We start from the raw sequence: 19325 nt of genomic DNA, 5'->3' as shown, positions 1-19325 counted from the left end.
TATATAACTAGGTTTTATCATTGTAAAATTGTCTTTGTTTAAAATTCCTATAAATCTTATTTTAAAAGGTCTTGTGTAAAGAGAAGACCAAGGACATGAGGGATTCTGCCAGACTGAATAATACTTTCCCCAAGCAGAACAATGCTGGAATAAGAACTCTAACCCTAATGAATAAAAATCATTTTTGACAGGCTTGTACCTAAAATGCAGAGGACTGCATAAATGCTTTTCTCTTCAATATACAGGAAGTATCATGAATAAGAGAATCTGATCTACTCTCAGGTTTCAATGATTTTCCTCAAACCCCCAAAATAGCCCTAGCTCCCTTTCAACAATATCCTCCAAATGGATGTTTCAGAAGGTAATTGTTATTAAATGAATTTTTCCATTATTTTGATAAGAAAATGGTGATTTCTTCTGTTAGTTCACCCTTCAAAGTACTTTACATGGGGAAGCCAATATGTTTCATTATAACAGACAGCTGTCCTAATCACTGCTCCCATTTCCTCACAGAATTTTACAAAGAGTTCCTTTTTAACTTTTATTTTATTTTTTAATTATCAAGAATCAATTTTTTCTCCCCTTCCATCTTCTTTTCTTAAAAAAAAAAAAGAAAAAGAAAGAAAAACTAAACCTCTGTAACAAATAGCACAGTCATAGCCAAGCAAAGCAAATTTCCTCATGGCCATGTACAAAAAAGTGTGTCCCATTCTACATGTTTAGTCTATTGCTTCTCTGTCAGGAGGTGGACAGCATGCTTTACCATGAGTTCTGTGGAGATGGGGTTGGTCATTGGAGAGCTCCTAAATCTTTCGATGTTGTTTACCTTTACAATATTATCATTCTTACATCCTACCATTCACTCCAGGGGGGTTTCCCACTGTTCTTCATTATTTCTTGCCTTGCATTGTCCTGTATTTATCACAGTTTCTATTGAAAACTTTTTTTTGTTCTTTAACTATTTGGGAGGGGTTTTCCTGGCCATCTCCCCTCCTAGTCCCATCCCAGAACAGATCATTCTGTGCCCTGTGACTTTAGGGATAGAAAGCGAGGCTTTTTGTTTCATTTTTTCTCCTTAGCGGTAGGACTTGATATTTTCATCCTTGAAAGAACTAAAAGATTAATTAAATGTGGTTGGTTTTTTTGGCAGTTCATTTCTTGTAACAGTTCTTTTGTACAGTTCCCAAAGTAGCCTGAAAGAGGTCAAGGGCAAATCTCAAGTCTGCTTTCTCACTAATGAAGTGCCAAGACCTTGCACTGAAGGAGCCATATTTGAACAGATAGTAAGTCATTGTAACATTGGTACCAGACAAGGGTAACAATGAGTCTAGGATTTCTTCATGAGAGTGAGGGAGACACACTGAATCATTTTGTACATTTGCCTAAGTTTCTCCCTTTTGTCATTTTATAACACAAAAATGTTCCATTTTATTTACACCCTTTTATTTCCCAATTGACAGACACCCCTTAATTTCAGTTCTTTGCCACTGCAAAACCAAAAAAAGAAAACTTTTGAAATATGTACATATGTATATACACATGTACACACATATATATGAATATATATATATATATAGTATATAGGTCCTTTTCCTCTTTCTTTGATATTTTTGAAGTATAGACCTCATCGTAGTGTGACTGGGTCAACAAATATAAACCATTTTGTGACTTTGGGGGCATAGTTCCAGGTTGCTTTCTATAATGATTATCCAATTCACATTTCCAGCAAAAGTATATTAATGTGTCCATATGTTTGAAAATACTGCAATCGATTAAGTGAGAGTTTTTTTTAATTTTAGCCACTGTTGTCAATCTGATGGGTGTGAGGTGGAACTTCAGAATGTCTTTAATTTTTTTCCTCTAATTATTATATAGCTGTTGATAGCTGGGATTTTTTTCCTTTGAAAACTGCCTGTTCATATCCTTTGATCATGTATCAGCTGGAGAATAGAAAAAAGCCTCTTATTAATGGACTTAAAATGAATTACTCTTATAACAACTTAAACTCTATGTAACTTTTCATTTATTTTTCTTAACACAAGTTATTATCTGTGAAACACACATTAGATCCAAATTGCACCAGGAGCCATATTATGTGCTTATTTACCTGCATTTCACTGTCATTCACTGAGCTCTGTTAGTCCAGAGACCAACATAATTCTTCCACATTCCATAATTTTTATTTTGAAAAATCTGACAATTACATTTGAAAATTTCTCTTGACATGGCATTACTTTCAATAGGTTTACATGTTAACAACACCAGTTTCAACTTAACATGAGTTTCAGTGGTATACACACATAATCAAAGCAGCATCTTTAACTATATTTGTTGCTTTATCCATTTGCAATACAAAATTGGAGGATTTTTAATTTCTCAGACAATTAATTGCAAAGGTTTTCAAACATATGGGCAATTATCCTTCTAAACAAATTCCTTGTGAACAGAGCCATTTGAAGATTTGCCAATCACCATTTCCACTGTATTAATATCTATAGGCAGGGTGTGCAGGAGCCAGCTCCTATTGGCTGATGGTTCAATTTGCTAGGAAAGCATTTACATCTCAGACATACAGAAAGGCTACAGTTCAGGGCTTGGTTTGTTGTTTTGTTGATTTCAAGGCTTAAGAAAGTGATGGAGAAGATGTTAATAATTCAGATTACACTTAGAAGTGTATCTTGCATTTTGAGAGAACTGATTGTTAGACATTCATCAGCACATAACACTGACATTTCTGCTGTAGAATAAACCTCTTTACACTTAGAAATTACCTTATATGATGTGAGCAATCCCTGAAAGTTATCGTTACTGAAAAACTTTGCATTTGCTTATTAGAAGCATTTGATCTTTCTATACACTTTCGAGATGTTATTTCAGCTCTTATGGGCTTCATGCTGTCGGCAACTAAAGCATTTGTCTAAAGCAATCAAAGAAGTCTTCTCACTCCATCAATTACAGCGCTTATGCATCCCAATGATAAATATAGTGGACCATATTTTCTGAATTAAGGCATTTTAGTTTGTGTTTTGGATCTCAGCTACTTAAATTGCCTTTCTTACCTTTGCTTGTACCAGCGTCTGCTGTCCCAGCAGATTTTATCTTTATATCACCTATGTAGTCATTTATCACAAAGGAATGTTCTATCACTTTCAAAAACTCAGAAACAATAAAAAATTTGGGATACTTCAATGTCAAGTTAATCATTAAACATTGTATATTATTATGATACTAGTAAAGTTATTTCTGGTTTTTCATTACATGGCTTTTTATGGAAAGTAGTTTATTATATTCACCTACCAGAACCATGTTGAGAAACACAACAGATATTGCAGTACTTTTACCTTCCACACAGACTGCTTGCTTTCAGTTTAAGAATTCACACTGTAATTCAGCACGCAGCATAATGAGAAAACTCATCTGTTTCATGTGCCTACACTGACTGATGGTGACAGAAGCACATCACACCCACATGAAGATTCAACCAGAGCTGACAATTTCTGGTCGTTTGCATATAATAGAATTGCTAATCTTCCCTCACTGTCAATTGGAGTGAATTATCCGTGTTTGTTTGTTGTTTTCCTTCATAATCGAAGGGCCCAAATGATATCACCATGTCAGGGTCAAGGTCCAGTGCATCTGACTGTGACTGACCAGACCAACACAAACTCAGTAGGCACCACCACGGGCCAGGAACAAATAGTCCGTAAGAACATTTGGAGTGGAGATTTCTCTAAATTGGCTCATCTCACGTTTTATTTTGACCTATTGCAATTCTGCTTTGCTCATAGAGCACAGTGCTTTCCTTGCTGAAGGCATGTGATGCTGGGCAGTCCTGTGCCAGTGTCTCCCATGTTTCTCAACCGACACCAAAGTTCTTCAGAGACACCTTGAGAACGTCTTTGTATTACTCCCTCTGACCTCCATATGAGCACTTGCCCTATGTGAGTTCTCCATAAAATAGTTTTTTAAGTAAGTGTACCTCTGGTATTCAAACAACATGGACAGCCCATCAGAACTGGGCACTCTGCAGTAGAGTTTACATACTTGGCAGTTCAGCTGGAGAAAGAATCCCACTGTTCTGTACCTTTCTCTCGCCAGATGATCTTCAGACTCTTCCTAAGACAATTCAGTTTCTTGGCATGGCTCGGGTAGGCTGTTCAGATTTCACAGGCAAACAACAATGAGGTCAGCACAGTGGCTCTGTAGATCATCAGTTTGCTAGGCAGCCTAACACCTCTTCTCTCCCACACTTTCCTTTGGAGCCTCCCGAACACTGAGCTAGCTCTGGCAATGTGTGCATCAACCTCATCATCTGTGTGTACAGCCCTGGAAAGTATACTGCCAAGGTAAGTAAACTTATCCACAAAATTCAACATTTCATCATTTACTTAACCAACGGTTCCACCTATAAATGGTATTGTACTGACTGGTGGAGAATCTCTGTTTTCTTGATGTTGTGAGGCCAAAATTAGCCCAAGTGGCAGAGAATAGAGTCATACTCTGTCGCATCTTAGCCTCAGAGGCTGTATTAAGTAATCTACATTAAACACACTTTTGTGGACTTTAATTCAGATTTTGCTTTCATTGAAAAGGAGGATGCATTTATGCAAAAGCTGTGCTTGATAATATTGCCTCAGCACCCACCACCACAAGTGCACAGGTAAGTCTGGATTGTGGAGTACGTGGCAGGTAGTAAAATGTAAGAAGACTGGAAGGTAGGAAGAGGCCAGGCTGTGCAGCCAAATGCCAAACGGAGGAGTCTATGGAATACGTTTGGGGAGGGGGAGTTGACTGGTCTGACCTGGGCTTCGAGAAGATCACTTTGACAGGTGAGTAGGGGATGGAATGCAGTGAGCAGAGGCTTGAGGGAGGGAGATCAACCAGAAAGTCACTGCATTGATCCAAGAGCAAAGTGATGAGGGCTTTCAGGAGGGCGGTGACTTAGGGAATGGAGTCCCATAGAGTCAGACATAACTGGAATGATTCAGCAATAAGGACAACAAAATGACTCGTGATGTTACTTTTACATGATAAATGTGCTTATGCTGGTGTTAGCAGTCCACCATGAGAGGGGGAAAATACCAACAGCCCCCTGCAAACGCGCTACCTAGCGCCTTCCGGGTAAAAGTAGATTACTGGGAGGATGAGGGTAACAGCCCTCGCTAAGACAGTATGGAGATAACCACTGAGCCACTTCCTCCATTGGTCTCTTTCTTCTCTTAGAAGAGAAAAGTTTCCCATCTATTGTATACTACAGGCCTATCTTTATACTTCCTACCTTTCGTACTTCTTAAATAATGTGGAGTTATGGTGCATGAATTGGGTATTCCAAAAAAGATCTCCCAGGAACAGAATTGAGGGAGCTTTGTCTCAATATACTTATGAAAGTGCTCTCTTTAGCTATCAGCCCCAGACCTAACAAGGGAGGTTCATTTGTTAATTACAATGTTTTTTTAAATCCTCCAGGTGCCTTATAATATTTTTGAATTCACCATGCATCCATGAACCCACAATGATGATGATATAAAAGAAGAGATTTTTCCTTCTAAGAATCACTCATTTCCTAGTTGTCGTATGCACCAATGTTTAAGTTATCCTCTAAGCTTAACAATTTTGCTAAAAGGCCCAGAAAAGGAAGCCAGCATGTGAAGTTCAGTACCTCACCTAACTCGAAGGACTTCAAAACCTCATTCTGATTCCGGGACTCTCTTTGCCACAGACTCCACACAGAGCCTAGCGATGGTCCTGGACAATCTCAGAGATACCAGATTTTTGCTCAGGAAAATGAAAACATGAAAATTGGAAATTCAGAGCATAAATAAATTTTAGTCCCAATGTCTTTTGTGTGAGTTTATGACTACCTATTCCAGGACAAATTTCTCAGAAGTCCAACCCAAGCCAATTCTCCTGAAAATGGCCAAACCATTTAGAGCCAAAATTCCATGAAAAAACATATCCATATTAATTTGTTATCATCTCTATACCAATGTAGCTTTAATTGCTTCTTACTCTCTCTCACTTTCACCCTTAAGACAATGAAAGCAAGTCTATTATCTCTTCAATCTGTAATTTAGCGTTACTTGTGCTTGAAAGCATAAGAAGGAGAGGGTCATTGCCAATCATCCTGATTTATGTTTTGCCACAGGTCTCTAATGACTGGAGGAGAGAGTGAGGCTGTTGTCTTTAGTTCTGCCTCACTTAAATCCAATTCACTTGTAAATCAAGGCATCACCCTCCTGTTGTCATTGGTCCTCTTCCAGAAAGGATGAACCGCAACAACAACAAACACCAAGAAGGGGAAGTGTGGAACCCCAAAGATGCGGGGGACCTCTACTAAAACTATGCATGATAAAGCTTATTATTAGGAATAATTGTATATTGGCTGCCCTGGGAATCCAAGCTGCTGATGAAGCTTTCAAACATTCTTACCATCACTGGTGCACCTCTTCTCACTGTGATGGATGCTATTGTAAAATGTTCCCAAACCATATCTGAGAACTGCATTCTCTGTCTTTACGTCTCCATGCATGGAACATAGCTGTCTTGTGCTTAATAACTTACAGTCTAGCTAAGCTGCCATCAATTTGGTTCATACCAGTTAGAAGTCAGTTATAATCAGAGCCCATTTAGCTGGTAGAAGAAGCTCTGTGAGCTAGCTCATGTCTCTCCATACTATGACTTATAATATCAACCACATTCTCCTAAATAACGTTTCTTCCTGACTTAAACCCAAATTTCAATCTGTAGTTTTTTTCCATGTTAAAAGGAAGTAAGTAGAGCTGTTTAAAGTTTCCCATTTACAAGCTTCCAAAGCAGCAATATAAGATCCATATATTGGACAATGGTGGAATTCTCTCAAAATTCAATATCATCCAGATTTTGTTTAAGGATATGGAGGAAATGAGAAGGAAATTTGATATATTCCTTTGGTAATCTAGTCCTGAAATATTTCAGGTCCTGATGATAAAAGAAAACAAAAATTTACTTTCTAGGCATATGGGAACGGGGGAAAAATCTGAAAATAGATTCACAACCACGAAGAAACAGGCATCTGAAGGGACTCATAACAGGATCATAGTTGAATGTAGAACAATAGGAAAACTGAGGATAACAGCAAAATTTAGTATCATTGCATCATAGGATCTGGAGAAGGAAATGACAAACCCTTACAGTGTCTTTGCAAAGAAAATTAAAAGTGGGGTCAAGAAGAATCTGACAGGACTGAAAACACTCAACAGCAACAGCAACATCATAGATTTGGCACTGAGAGGGATCTCAGAGGTCATCTAGCCCAACCCTCAAAATTTATGGATGGAAAAACTGAGTCCCCCACCCTTCCCAGAAGTGAAGTGCCCAAGGTCACACAAAGAGTAAATACTGGAGTCAAGCTACAAAGTGAAGCTCATTAACTCTACACTCAGTTTTTAGGGCAGTTTTTGTTTACAAGGGAGGAGTCAACGTGAAAGATGAGGCTCTATGCAAAAATAGGCTATGGTGTCAAAACAAAAGATATCAATAAAGCTTATTTAAAAAGCTAATTTCTCCCAAAAAGAGAAAGAGATGAGAAGAAAGCCAAGGACAAAACCTTCAAGGATAGCTCCATTTGCTGGACAGGAAATGGACCAGTAGCCACTGGGGTAACAAAAAATATGTAGATAGATAGATATACATACACATATATAGTCAAGCAATGATACAGATGTCAAAATGCTGAACAAAAGATTAGGTCGACAAGGGCTCCTCAATTCCTCATGCTTTGTTCCCCTTTTGCCGTAAACAATATTGTGTTAATAGCCCACAGGTGGTGTTTAGCACCTGTGTGCCATGGAGGTTTTTGAGATAGCACGTGTGTACCAAGGAGGCTTGGAGACCCTTCGTTCTGAGCAGCACACATGTGCCAAGGTGGAGTTTGGAGAGCCCATGTGCTGAGTTATCAGCCCAAGGGCAAGAACAGGCTTCAGAGAAAACCTGGCCTGTATCTTATCCCAGAATGGACTTTCTCAGAGCTGGCCCTCTACATCTCCCCCCTATTATTTTAAGATGGAGCTCAAGCTAATGATGAGTCAAATAATGACTTGCAGAAGACAGAGCCTTATGAGACACAGTAGTGTTAGGAAGGCAAACTAGGGAAGAAAGTGGCAACAATGTTGCCTTGACTTGCTTTAGAAGTTGCAATAACTCATTGGTGATGCCTTCAGGTTCAGTTCCTGGGGCTTTGCTGTGTTCAATTAGGTGGGTGATAAATTCTAAGTCACTTATATCTTGGGTCACATTATGATTATGCCATAAATTTGTAGATACAAAGAAATAGGGATATAGGAGACAAGCTTGTACATAGTAATCCCCTTTTAAGTAAACATGGGAAGGATTGATTGATGCATTGACAAATCAAAGAGGGCAGTCCTCTATATGAATATAGATACAGAAAGTCAAAAAGCAATTTGTCTCTTTAAGATTCAAAAAGTCCTTTCTTGTACAGCTGTCTGGCAAGGACCATCGTCAGTGAAATCCTCTGGTCCTTAGTATCTGTTCCAGTCATCTCCAGCATTGCATCTCAGCATCTTCTTCTTCTTCTTCTTCTCTTCTTGTAGGAACCAGCTTTCTGTCCATACTCCTACAAGAGTGATCTAGCACAATTCCAAATTACCAGCTCCAATCTCCATAACCCTGATCATTCTCACAAACTCAAAAGTTGGACCATGGCCAACTGTCATATTTAAGAAATTCATGTCAGAAGCCAGTGTCCTACATTCTACATTCATCCATTATTAATTTTCTCATCAGGAGGATGAGATGTCACTTAAAGAATTAATAACAGGCTTCAGCACATACATAATTACATTAAATATTCAATTATAAGAATCTTAACCTTTTAGTCATGTCACGTTTCTTTGATGGCATTTACAAAATAAACCACGAACCATTTTTCTTTTTAGCAAAACTAATTGTAACAAGACTTTAGAATCAAATAACAAAATAACATTCTCACATTGCTTAAGGAATACTTACAAAGTGAGCCCTAAGTGGCTCACATGCATTTCTACCATTGTTTATAAAGCTTTCCTTAAGTAACACAAATTCCAAAGTATAATAACAAAGTTTCTAGTTACTGCGGAATTCCTAGATGTCACAAAATTTCCTAGTAAAAAGTTGTTGTAATAGAATCTCACATTGGTAACAGTAGGAGATTGATCACAGGAAAAATACTGCTGCTCTTAGAATCCTTTAAAACAAAGTGAACATCTTAAGGTGAGTCTTAAGCAGGTTGTATAGTTTTTTTGCACATGTTCTACGTCTAGACAAAAATATTATTAGATTGCCCAGTAGGATAACACAAAAGACCTCATATCTTATACTGACTACTTGCTCTGACCATAGAAATTTGCTATAGAAGGAAAAAAGCAGGGACATGTGACATGCCAAATATGACAGGATAAAACATCCTTGGCTTTGTTTAAATTGAAATATAGTTACAATTCCTCAATTATGTAGTACCTGTTTCCATAGCTAAACTCAGGAGTAGTCAGGTGGGAACATTCCTTTTCAAAGGAACACAAGGGGAAACTGAACCAGGAGGATCCCATCCTAGATTGAGACTAAGAATGTCCCCTCAGCTTTTTCCCAAATGCAGACCTCCACCTGTTAACAGTACAGGATCACCTTCCCTCTGAGTAGCTTGTGGCATTTCTCTCAGATACTGATTTCAGACAGACCAAAATTCAAACACTTGCATTGCATGACTTCCTCATGCTTTGTTCCCATTTTGCCGTAAACAATATTGTGTTAATCGCCCACAGGTGGTGTTTAGCACGTGCACCAAGGTGGGGTTTGGAGAGCCCATGTGCTGAGTTATCAGCCCTAGGGCAAGAACAGGCTTCAGGGAAAACCTGGCCTCTATTTTATCTCAGAATGGACTTTCTCAGAGCTGGCCCTCTACAGGTGGGCACTACCAACTCACCCCATATCAGCAGCATCTGAAGCCCACAGGCTGGAGAGAACTTGGTTGATATCTGGATGGTCAGAAGAGGTTAAGGAAAACAAACCTAAAGGAATGGGGAAACTTCCAGATGTCCACATTGGGTGTTAGGGATAAAAGACACAAGGAACTGGTTCCTCATGGGTCAAATGAAATAGTGGCCTGTGATTTGTGGAACACATCCCAGTCAATGGCTAGGGGCCTCAGTGACCAGGCTAAAAGGAAGAAAGACCCTGATCTCTCCAATACAAAGGGAGAGTGGTTCTGAGATATAGCCTGGCAATGGTCTTATTAGCAATCCCCAGGGACTGAGATTCACTCTTGCCTCCAGGGGAGGGGAGTGGGGAAGGCAGAGGAATTTAAAACTGAGCATGTGGCACCATTGTCAACTAGAGCAGATACCTTCCTCTGTATGAGGAAGGAGACATCTCCAACAGGAGTCCTGGGGACAATGGGCATCATCCCCCTCCTTTTGCCAGCCCTCTCCAGAGCTGAGTCATGCTGAGTGATGGGAATTGTAAGGAGATTCCCTCAATGCTTTCTGGGCTGCATTCTCTTTTTTCTCTTCAGCATCTACCCCAACCCTCATGTTACATCCGGTCCTGCAGTGGCCAAATTTGCTTCAAGTAAAACAAACTTCTATCCTCATTGATTTTGAAGGTACAAAGAGGGGGATGGTCAGGGATGGGAGGGGGTGGTGAGGGGGATGGTCAGGGATAGAAGGGGGTGGTGGGGAATGGGCTGCAGCTGCTGCAGAGAGATTGCAAGGAAAACTTTCCTTTCTGCTTCTCTAAGTTCCTATTTACCATTTTCATCCTCCTCTGCCAGAGTAACTGCCAGAGAAACTGCAGTCTTAATGAGGAACCCAGCCTCAGAGCAGTCAGCTTAATTTCTTCAGGGCTGGGTGGGGGAAGATTATCAGCAAAGTAGGAAAGAAAGTGAACTTGCTCCACTGCATTCAGGAGCATGTCTGTCAAAGGCACATGCTCATTCGGGAGGAGAGTTGACGGGAATTACCCATTACACACATCTGTGCTATTTTAAAGGTGAACACTCAAAGATAAGAACACCACTTAACTAACAAGTATGCAAGGTACAAGTACACTATAAAGGGATGTAACAACACACATTGAAAAACACAAATAATCCACACTGTGCTAGTAATCCCTTTGAATTACAGAAGTAAACATCCCATAACTCTAAACATGAGCCCAATTAAAATGTTAATCTCAACCTGTTCCAAACCAACAACATTAGGATTTCTTACACAAAATATTTGATGCCAGCAGCAGATAAAAATAGAGAAAGTTGATTGATTGATTCATCTACTCTATTCCAATCGGTATCAATCAATTGGATATGATTGTACAAGGGTAGTAATTATAATTTCTGTATATTTGTCCCCAAAGCTGTGAGCTACTGATTGTAAGATCACTTGCTTAATCATAGGAAGTTAACTAGACACCCTCCATCCTCCTGTTTCCATGTCATGGTGACCAAGCCCAGTGTGGCAGGGAGGACACAACTGCATAGAAAGTCCCCCAATTTCATTTTTGAGCCTCCAGACAATTCTTATGACCACTTAGTCAGTGGACACCCAATCTGTGAACTCCCTGCTAATATATTATTTTTGGCCCTCAAGAGCAAGATCTATCAACTAATGAGATTCGGTGTTTTGCCATACCTCTTTTGCATATTGGGGCAAGAAGAGGCAATGTGGTAATCCATACTTTGTATAAGTCACACAGGAATATACGTTTCTGATAGAAGGGCTCTACAATAGGCTTCCCACTTTAATGTAATGTTCATTACTTGTTTCAGTGGTTGTGTGGTTTCTTCTTCATTCCTGAAGAGGACCATAACCCCAGGAAGATGATGCCATGATTTGCAAGTGAATTGGTTACAAGTGAGGGAGAACTGTGCAAACTCAACAGCTTCATGTTCTCCTCTGGAGTCATCTTCAAATTACTTGTTTACCAGCTGTGGAACTCACTTGCACACCCATAAGAATTCTAACAAAGATATCTCCATCCTGTTTTGCTAACTTCCATGACCAAACCAAATACAGGTTGTGGCATGGTATGGAAAGCACCTGCTCCCTATATGTTCTTGAAGCATATTATAGCTCCTAGCTAAGCTAAGGAGAAGCCCATCCATTTTGTGACCACCTAGTCAGTGGAGATATTTCCTGCTTTGCCCAACCTGTGATTCTGCTGAAATATTCTGTGTTTATTTTAGCCTATGAATCATATGTCCACCAATGGAATTATTCTGTATTTGGTATAGCAGCTAATGAGTGTCTAGGTATCTAACCAGATAAAAATTGCATCCTGGAAGGAAGGGTATCTCAGATCCTGAGGAAGATCTGAGGTCCCCTTCATTAGAAGGGACTACAGACCCTTCAGTAAAGTGCCATTGGCTCAGAGCTCTGCCTCAGTCTCTCTTATTGGAGGTTGAATAATTTTTATTGCCACAAAACAAAAACAAGGCAAAAACAAAAAACCAAAGACATATACAGAAAAAAATGGCAAATCCATGTGCCAGTAAACAGAAAGAAAAAAAAACAAAGAGCAAAGTGTTTCCCCGTCCACCTCCTTATATCCCAGATGACTTCAAAAGGCCCTTCCATTTCTATCATGCTCTGATCCCACCAAAGACAAAGTGTCAGCTAAGCCCATCAGCCTCCATCACCTGGGACAGTGTGCTTCAGTGGAAAGAGGTGTGGATTAGGTGGTTGAGGAATTTGAGAGGAGGTTCAAGGCAGCCCTGAGCAGTGGAGGGTGGGGCAAGGTATGAGCAGAGCTCTCACAGAGAGAAGCTGTGGAACACAAGGTGTGGAAGTAGAAAGCAGGTGTGGATGCTCAGCATGTGGCAGTGGGCTCGAAACCTCTGGGGATTCTCACGCCCCAGGCTATCACCCATCCAAGGTGTTGGTCCATCCATAGCCACTCTGAGGAGGAGCAGTGGACCCAGGTCAGTCCAGAGCACACGGGGCCACTTCTACTCTTTCCTGGCCCTGACCTCTCCTTCTACTCCCCCAGCGTTCTCCTGCCACGTTCTCCTCTCCTCCAGTTTCCCTCTCCCTTCTCTTTCCCTGCACTAATGCCCTTCCTTTCCTGACTCTCTCCCTCTTTCCTCCAAGCTTTCCCTTCTCCCTGTGTCCAATCTCTCTCCTGTCCCCCTTACCCACTCTTTATTCTCTTTCCCCCTTACCCGACTGTTCTTTCCCCAAGACTCTTCTCTCCCTCCTACCTCCCCTCCCTCCCCTTTCCCTCCTTTTCTTTTATTCCTTCCTTCCTACATCCCTCTTTCTCCCTTTTCCCTTCCTTGCCTTTCCCTTCATCTGCTCTCCCCTCTTTCCCTTCCTCTCTTTATATGTGGACTGTCCCGACTCTCCTTTTCCTCTCCCTTCTCCTGTTTTTCCTTCTCCCAAACCTCACCTCCCTCCTCTCCCCCACTTTGTGGCCAGCCCTGACTTCCTCCCTAGCTTCCCCTGACATCCATTTGCTCTGAGACTGTTTCTGCCTCCCCCTCCTCTCCCAGACCTTCCACCCCACATCCAGACTGTTCTTCCTGTGGATGAATGTGCATATATCTTCATCAGAGGCACCTGCTTGGAGGAGATGAGACCCCAAGAGACCCAGTACTCCCCTACTATCCCACGTTCCTACAAATCTCCTGATGTGATCCATCCCTCTTCCTCTGCCTTCCTCTCTCCTCGCCCTGGCCAGGCCAGTGCCCCTCTCCTACAGGCTGCTGGATGGTCGAGACAACCTCCCACCTGTTGTCTTCCTGCATGGGTTGTTCAGCAACAAAAACATCTTCCAGGCTGAGGCTGAGGCCCTGGCACAGCAGACAGGCAGGAAGGTAAAGATTCCCAAATGATAGTTGAGCTGGCAGAGGGAGTAGACCACAGGGAGGGACAAAGTCAGAGGAAGGGGGGAAAGAGAGAATGAAGGGATTTGGAAGAGGTCAAAATGAAAGGCAGGAGCTGTCAAGGTGGGATAGACCTTCCCTCACAGGGCATGACTTGAGGGGCACCAGGAAATCTACCTGCAAACTGTCACCAGATCTAGTGGGTTCCTTCTCACCAAAGACTTTCATGCAAAGGTCAGATGATCACTTGGTGGGGACTTTTGTTCAGCCAGGGGTTGGACCCAAGATCCCTTCCAGCCTGGAGATTTAGCAAAGGTCCCCTGCCCCCTAAATATCTCCACTACTGACACCTGGAAATCTACTCATATTTGAGGTGTAACCATGCCTCAATAGAAGCTTTTTTAAAAATTTGTTTTAAATGGCAGTCAGTCGTAGTATTGAATAGTAATTGTAATGCCTTTATGGTTAAGGAAGTTACCAGTTACTTTCTTTCCTAGCATCAGAAAGCAAAAGGAAATGGAAGAAAATGGAAAGTCAGGGAAAGAGGGAATCAGTGACCCAAGAACCAGAGATTGCAAGGAGCAGCACTGGCCACAGTCATGCCTGGGGGGATGAGAGAGGGAGTAGAATATTTTCCCGTCTAATGCTCTTGTCCTCCTATGGTCCCATCTTCCCCACTTTCTCCTATTGTCAGGCATTATTAGCTTCCCCCTAGCTTCCTGGACAGCTCGGGAGTGTTCAGGTAGCTTTCCCCAGCTGCTGGCAGTGGGTCAGCACCCCATGGTGGAGGGGGAAGGGGGAAGAATCAGGGAGACTGATAACACCAAGTCTCTGGCCCCAGGTATTGACAGTGGATGCTCGGAACCATGGAGAGAGCCCTCATAGCCCTGACTGCAGCTATGCAGCCATGAGTGCTGACCTGCAGGCTCTCCTGTCAAAGCTAGGACTCACCCCCTGTGTCCTCATCGGGCACAGTATGGGAGGCAAGACAGCCATGGCATTTGCACTACAGGAGGTGAGTATGCCCCACTAGGGCTGAAAGGGGAGAGTGTTGAACTTGTCCACAGACAACAGCAGCCTATAACCCCATAAGCAAGACCAAAAGATTCATCATGCTCAGTAAGTTATTTGTGGAGTTGTGGGTGGAATGAGGCTGTGAGTGAACACTGGGACTGGAAACCAAGAATTCCTAGTGGAATGACAGGAGATTTCCTTCACACACTTCACCTTTCTAAATCCTAATGGACTGAAGGGAAGTTGTGGATGCCTCCCCCAGCACTGGGGGACTTCAGGGTTCAGAGTCAAGTTCTAAGAATTTTTCCTCATAAATGTCACTGCCTCTCTGTTGTTAAGCCAGAGCATGCAGACAGGAAGGTTGGCATCAGGACCACTTACAAACTATGAAATGGGTACCTATAGTCCCCAATCCCCCCCCCCGGGGACCATGGCTCTCACTTTTTCAGTCCTAGTATTATAGCTAGGGGCATGGAAGAGGAGGGAGGGCATTGTAGTTCATTGTGTGATGGGCTTTCTCCTTTAGCCGGAGCTGGTAGAACGCCTGGTCTCAGTGGATATCAGCCCCTTTGTGGCCACGGAGATGCCAAATGTCTTTAAAATTGTACCTGCCATGAATTCTTTAAACCTCCTTGGAAGTCTTTCCCACTCCCAAGCCTTTGAAGTAGTTGATGAGCATCTGAAGCCATCCGTCAAGGTGATCCTTCAGGACCCCAAGGACTGGGAGTGTAGAGACAGGCTGCTGAAGCCACAAGCCAATCATTTGAGTTTGGAGTCCTCAAGAGACTTGGGGGTGAGGTGGGGTGGAGTGGAATGCAGGCCAGGAGAAAATCTGTGGGGGAGGGGGAGGCAGGACAGGGACAGGAGAACAGAGTGGGCTTCAGTTATAAGCTCCCCCAAGCCTGGCACTATCTTCTACTTTTCTGTGTATTCCCAGCACTTTGTATGCTAGCAAGAGGCATTTACTAGATGTTTGTCAACATGAAGGGAGAGTGTGTATAGAAATGAGGTGGAGTCTGGTCTGAGCAGGACTGAGAAAGGGACACTGCTGGGGAGAAAACAGGCTCAGGTGGATGTGCCAACTAAGCCCTTGTCCCCTCCAGGATTCAGGTATTCGGCAGTATCTGTTCAACAGTCTGGTGCAGGTCAACGGGCAGTATGTGTGGAAAGTCAATGCTGGAAACCTGTGGCAGCAACAAAACCAGCTTCTGGAAACTATTCCAATCCAGGGAGTCTATGGTGGCCCCACACTCTTCCTCACAAGCATCAATTCATCCTTTGTCCCGTAAGGCAGGGCCAGAACATGGAGGCACATGCCTATACACACAGAGTTCAGCCTTTCTTGGGCCCTAGTTGGGTTCTTCATTGCCAAGGATGAGGGAAACTGGGGGCTTCAGCTATGTTTGGGTCCAGAAGGGGAGGGTCCCTCCACCACTAGGAGACAACATGTGCATTATCTCCACTTATGCCTTTCTGTCTGCCTAGCCTGTTTTTCCTCCTCTCATTGTCCATACCCACCACTCAACCTTTACTTTGTGACAGCCTGTCTCTGACTCTCTAACTCATCTTTTCCCTTCTCTCTGTCTCTCCCTCTCTGCCTCCTTCTGTCTCTATCTCTCTGTCTCTGTCTGTCTCTGTCTCTGTCTGTCTCTGTCTCTGTTACTCTCTCTCTTTCTCTCCCTATCTATGTATCTATCTATCTCTGTCTCTCCATCTGTCTCTGTGTCTCTGTCTCTCTTTGTGTCTCTCTCTCCTTTCTCCCTTTCCTTTTCCCTCTCATTCTATACTCCTCTCCCTCTTTCTCTTTCACCCTTTATACCACCCTTTCCTTTTTTTCTTTCCCTCTCTTCACCTCTTTCATTCTCTCTCTCTTTCTCTCTTGATAGGCAAAGTCACCACCCCAAGATCAAGCTCCTATTCCCTGAAGCCCAGTTCCAGACCATCCCTGATGCTGGCCACATCCTCCATATCAACAAGCCCCAAGAGTTCATGAATAGTATCCTCAGTTTCCTGTCCTAGAAGATGTTCCTTCTCCTCACACTGATGAAGTGCTTGTGCTTGGACCCTAAATTCTAACAGCCTCTGCTTGGGTTCCTGTGCCTGAACCCCAATTCCAAAACACAACCAGTTCTCATAAACACATCTAGTTCTCAAAGCATATTCTCTCTCAGGCTGTCTCTCTTTAGCTAAAGGGCAGCCTGCCCCAACTTATCTCTGCTTCTTCCTTCGTAAGCAGCTATGTGCAACTGTAGATTGATTTCCGGATGCTGATAACTGATTGTACACTGAGTCATAACCATATTTGCTATTTACTGACCTTTCTAACATGTATCTTAGAGATAGTATCTTGTCTAACAAAACACTAGATGAGAAACTATTCCCCTTTAGCCTCGACCAATAGTGAACTCAGTGATGTTTCACATTAAAAACCACACCCCCAGTAACTCCCCTGTGGGCTATTTCCTAGAGAACTCTGTGTAATATGCCTGTGCAATAGATACTAAATGTGCATGTTCCTTTAAGAACTAACCACTCCCTAATCCCACCCCCAAACACCTAACTGACATGTCCCGTCCCGTCCCCCTCCCCCCCCCCCCCCCCCCCCCCCCCCCCGCTTAATCCCCTATTAGCTTCTAAAAAGATTCCCCCTGCACCTCTTTATGGTTTCAGGTTCCCTAGGAACTCTTGCCCACTGAAAAAGCATAATAAATCTTTGCCTCCTCGATTTAAAGAATGCTTGTGTCCGTGAGTTCATTCCAGGAGACCTCACTGTGGGAACTTTGATTTGGGATCCCTGCATCCTTCGGTTTCTTCTCCCCCTCTACAACGCTCTGATTTCCAGCTTTCAAACCCTCAGAGAGCCCTAGGCAATTCCTTCACTTGGAATTTTTCTTTTTAAAAAAATTATCTTTTTCAAACTCAGAACTGAACAAACACCAATTGATATGAACCTTCCCATAGTCAAAGAATAAGAGAAAAACAGAATTGTAGAAATTGGGAATCTCTGTTATGAACAGCTTAGGGGTTTTCTTAATCATACAACAAATTCAACATGTTAATTTCAAAGTTGTCTGCTTGTCTTCAGCCCTCGCCCCCCAAACTTTCTTCTGTTCTCTGCTCTGTAATTTTTACATGTTTCAATGACCCACTTTCTTTTTTTTTCTAGAAAACTACTTTTATTGTGACCTCGATAGATAAAAACAAAAGTAAACATTTCTATATACAAAGACAGAAAGAAGAGGATTCCATATGAAAGTATGAATCTATCACGTACAGTTTGTTTCCTTGGGTCTTTTTAAAAGTGTGAATCGGTTTTCTTTGAGGCCCTTCACCATCCCAGGTGCTCTGGATACTCTCTGGCTCATCAATGTCCTTTCTAAAATGTGGCTCCCTGAGCCGAACACTCTCAATATCAGCTTAATGGAACACATCGGGCCTCTCACTTCCCACATTAATAATAAAACCAACATCAACAGTAGTAAGAATAAGGCTGCTAGGGAGTGCAGCAGAGAGAGCACTGGGCCTGGACTCAGAAGACCTGGGTTCACATCTGGCCTCTAGCTGTGTGACTTTGGGGAGGTCACTTTGCTTCCATGTCCTCAGCTATAAAATGAGACTCATAATAACCCCTCCCTCCCAGGGCCATTGTGAAGACCAAGACATGTATACAGCACCTGGCATATGGCAAGCACTGTATCAATGCCAGCTATTATGATATTGAGATGGTAAATCCCCCCCCCGCCCCAATGGGGAGCTAATGCATCTATTAGTAGATTGTCTTTGCCCCTTCTGGAGCATCCTTCATCACTGATCCTCTGGAATCATGATTGGTCATTGCACTGCCTGGAGATTTTAAGTCTTTCAAAGTTAAATCTCTTAACAAAGTTTTCATTGTATAACTTGTCCTCTGCTTCTGCTCACTTCACTCTGCATACACACACACACACACACACATGTAGGACCCAGCTGACCCAGGACCCAGGGAAGGAGTGATCAGGGAGGAAGTAGGACTCTTTCATGGGGGAATTAAGTTCAGAGATACAAAGAAATTAACCTAGGGGCAGGTGGGACTCTCTCCTGAGCCCTTCCACAGAAAACTTTCTCAAAATGAAGAGAGGCTTGGGGGATTTAGAACTGACCCCTAAATAGGGCACAGGCTACATTGAGATGAGACTTCCCTGAAACAGATTTCTGCTTTGGGAGTGGAGCAGGAGAAGCACCTGATCCTTCCTGGTAGAGTCTCTGGGGCCCAATCCCTGCCCTATCCCTGGCTCTGCCCCACCTCAAACTAGATTCAGCCCTGGGGCCATGTCCCTGGGCTCCAGCCTTTCCTTATTGCCCCCCCACCTGACCCTTCCTGCCAGTCCTCTCCTTGCCCCAGTACATTCACATGTGCCACTTTTCCCCATGAGTCAACTCGTAGCTCGGATGTCTCCCTGGGCTCACCTGGTTTTCAAAA

The 19325-nt window shown here is 42.6% G+C and overlaps 1 protein-coding gene across 1 annotated transcript; it reads left to right on the top strand.

Annotated features, from left to right (window-relative positions):
• Nucleotides 1–5064: 5064 nt before the first annotated feature.
• Nucleotides 5065–16885, top strand: LOC118857448 (protein ABHD11-like). The gene is made up of 7 exons (XM_036768127.1): nucleotides 5065–5149; nucleotides 13520–13619; nucleotides 13708–13843; nucleotides 14694–14867; nucleotides 15393–15563; nucleotides 15970–16151; nucleotides 16753–16885. Exons 1-7 carry the CDS (start codon nucleotides 5065–5067, stop codon nucleotides 16883–16885), a joined length of 981 nt encoding a protein of 326 aa, XP_036624022.1.
• The last annotated feature ends 2440 nt before the right edge of the window (nucleotides 16886–19325 follow it).

Source organism: Trichosurus vulpecula, chromosome 7, assembly GCF_011100635.1.
Source record: "Trichosurus vulpecula isolate mTriVul1 chromosome 7, mTriVul1.pri, whole genome shotgun sequence".
NCBI lineage: Eukaryota > Metazoa > Chordata > Mammalia > Diprotodontia > Phalangeridae > Trichosurus > Trichosurus vulpecula.
This window is presented reverse-complemented; position numbering and strand designations above follow the sequence as displayed.

Bases quoted from the DNA above. Each gene is read 5' to 3' on its own strand.
- LOC118857448 (XM_036768127.1), top strand. From the start codon at position 5,065: ATGAGAGGGGGAAAATACCAACAGCCCCCTGCAAACGCGCTACCTAGC. The intron at 13,620-13,707 runs GTACTCCCCTAC...CGCCCTGGCCAG, and splicing joins ATGAGACCCCAAGAGACCCA to GCCAGTGCCCCTCTCCTACA. The intron at 15,564-15,969 runs GTGATCCTTCAG...TGTCCCCTCCAG, and splicing joins ATCTGAAGCCATCCGTCAAG to GATTCAGGTATTCGGCAGTA.